At 66.5% G+C, this 2949-nt stretch overlaps 1 protein-coding gene across 1 annotated transcript; it reads left to right on the top strand.

Annotated features, from left to right (window-relative positions):
- Positions 1 to 679: 679 nt before the first annotated feature.
- Positions 680 to 2949, top strand: EMIHUDRAFT_121280 (hypothetical protein; the record flags this gene model as incomplete). Its single annotated transcript, XM_005758860.1, has 3 exons — positions 680 to 1996; positions 2320 to 2639; positions 2709 to 2949. The coding sequence occupies 3 exons, from the start codon at positions 680 to 682 to the stop codon at positions 2947 to 2949; spliced, it is 1878 nt and encodes a 625-aa protein (XP_005758917.1).

The raw sequence follows: 2949 nt of genomic DNA, 5'->3' as shown, positions 1-2949 counted from the left end.
TTCCGAGGCGAGCGTGGGCCGTGGTGGGCCCCTCCGGGCCTCTCTCAGCAGCACGGAAAGTAGCGCGCGACAGAGCGCTGTTCTCGGCCCCCTGAGCGTATTGGGACGAGCCAGACTAGCATGCACATCGCCTTGGCACGTAGGACGCACGACTTACCCACGCACACCCCGGTGACAATCTTGGAAATCTCCCGACAATCTCCCCAAATCTCCTCCCGCTCTCGCGAGTAGCGCGGCGCAGCGGGGCGCGTTGATGTCGATGAATGCAGTGTGGACTCCTTTTCGACACTCTCTAGCACCGGTGAACACACAGGCGTTGCTTCCGAGGTGGTAAAAATCTGTGAATGCCCGCCGAAGTTGTCGCGGTTTTCCGACTTGTCTCGTGCTCGAGCCATGCCGAAAAGAGCGGGCGCAGGCCTGGGACAGCGTCGCAAAAGCGGCCAAGGAGTCCGTCCCGGCTCCAGGCCAGGACCAGATCGCCGCTCGGTACCGCCAGTTTGCGACTCTGTGCCTGCGCAGTCGTCGCTATCTCACGCTTCCGATCTCGTCACAACAGGCGCCCTCGCCGAGTGCAACGTCCTCGCGGCCGCAAAGCCGTGCTGGCTCGCGCAGAGTCGGCGTCGCAAAGAACCTGAGAGCACCGCGGCATGCTACGGTTGGCGACGTCCTCGGCGAGGCCATGGAGCTGCATAGCACGAGCGACGAGGGCCGCCGCGACGGGATCTACAACCAGAGAGAGCACGGACGCCGAGGATCGCTCTCCCGTGCAGCGCCGCAGCGGCTCGTCGGCGGCTCGTCGGCTGCGGCCTCGAACGGAGATCGCATGGAGGTTGACGAGGAACCTCCCTCTCTGAGCAGTGCTCCAGCGGAGCCTGCGCAGCAGCAGCAGCAGCAGCAAGCAAGCGTGCTCACGCTGGTGGCAGACATCGGACGCCTCGAGCTGGAGGAGGTTGGCCACCGTGCCGCCGCTCGCGAAGCGATTACAGCGACAACCGGGACGCAAACATCAGGCGTGCCGACGCCTCGCGAGCTGCGTGCCCAAGCCCGGCTCGACTTGCAAGTCGTAGGGCTGCGCGAGGAGGAGCGGCGGCGGCAGCGGCTGCACGCGGCGGCAACGACGAGGCTCGTTCGAGAACTGGCGCTGAAGCTCTCGAACCCGCTGCGACACTTTGGCGGGGGTGCATTCATTCAGTTGATGATGTGCGAATTCGTCATGCGGCCAGAGGTACAGGGCCGCTCCGGCCGCTCCCTCGGCGTAGCGTTTCGCTCGCAGCTGCTGCTGGTGTACGAGCCCAGCGACGTGCCGACGCTCCCGGGCCTCTACAGCCTCGACGTCTTGCAGGCGTCGCTCAACACTCCGCTGTTGCAGCGGGCCGCCCTGCAGGCGATCGACGACGTGAAGCTCTTCTCGCTCCACCTGCCCGGCGTGCTCGGCAAGGTGGAGCCGACAGAGGCCGACTCGCTCCTCGGCCTGTGGCAGCGCGCGGCGGAGGTGCGGGCAGCGGAGGCGCGCCGGCCGCAGCGCGGCCGGCCACGCAATCGCATCGAGTACGCGCTGCGTCAAAACATGACGGGTAATCGTTACTCGGCCGCCCTGCGCAAGGCCGTGTACTTGTACCGCCACAAAAGCGGGACGGAGCGCTCAATCTCGATGCGCGGCGCTGCGTCGCTCGCTCGGGATGGCGCCACGCTCCTGTTCGACATCTCGGACGACGATATCGCACGCGTGCGGCTGCCGAGCGCGGGCACGTGCTCCCTCATCGACCGGGCCGTCCACCGGGTGCAGCGCATGCAAGAGGTGGAGTTCACCTTCTCGCGCGTGACCTACTTCGTCGCCTTCGGGCACGCGCAGACCCTCCCTCCTCCGCCACCGCTACTGGCACCTCCGCCTCCGCCGCCACTCTCAACCGCGCGGCCGCCACCAGCTCTGCCAGCTCCGCCGCCGCCACTTCCTCCGCCGCGGCCTCTAGCTCCACCACGGATGCGGCCTCTAGCGGTGCTGCTGGCTCCGCCCAGGCCGGTTCGTCTACCGTCTCCTCAGAAGCTGGGCTCGGCATCTCGTGGACAGAGCTAGAGCCGACGCTCTACGGCCGGGCGACCCAGCGTCGCTCGAGCTGCCCCGTGCCGACGGACAGGTACGACGAGCACTTGAACGACATCATTGTGCATAACATGCAGGACCTCTCACCGTGGGCCGACAGCCAGGACGTGCAGGCGAGGGCGCCGATCTCGGGGATGACGATTCGCGCCGGATCGCTCTTCAACCGCTTCAAATCGGGAGCCCCCACCGGGTGAGTGGCGAAGCTGTTCGCGGGCGAGGCACCGACGGAGCGCAAGCTGGTCATGCAGCGCTTTACCGACGGCAGCGAGTTTGGCGGGCACTGGCACCAGCTCCTCTTCTTCGTCGACCAGAGACGGGTGCTCTACCACGAGCCCTATGGCGGCGCAATCGACTCGGGCATCGCGTCTTGCTTCCACCGGAGCCCCGGGCCTGCCGCCGGCTGGGCGCTGGAGGTGGTGGATGTGCAGCTGCAGTCTTGCACTCACGAGTGCGCGCTCTGGGTGGACTTTGTCGCGGAGGTGGCTGTCGACTACGTGAGGAGCGACCTGACTCGCTCCTTCAGCGAGTACCTTCGCGGGTGCGCTCTCCCTGTGTGTGTGTGTGCATGCCTGCGATAAGGCTGACCGGTGTCGCGCCGCCCCCGCAGGCGTGAGGAGATCACCCCGCTCAACGGCATGCGGCGGACTTGCACGGCGATGAAGACGGCGAAGGCAAAAAACAACGCCTTCGTCGCACAGCGCCGAAACGACGTGCGCACGCTGTTACGTCTAGCCTATGTCCAGCGCCAACTGCCGCACACAGGCTCCGCAACGCTGACCGCCTTTGGCGCAGCGGCGGAGCAGGAGCCTGCCGAGGACACAGACTCGGACTTTGAGATGTTGACCTAG

Source organism: Emiliania huxleyi (assembly GCF_000372725.1).
Source record: "Emiliania huxleyi CCMP1516 unplaced genomic scaffold EMIHUscaffold_833, whole genome shotgun sequence".
NCBI classification, from domain to species: Eukaryota; Haptophyta; order Isochrysidales; family Noelaerhabdaceae; genus Emiliania; species Emiliania huxleyi.
Note: the sequence above shows the minus strand (reverse complement) of the source record. Positions and strands in the feature narration are given on the sequence as shown.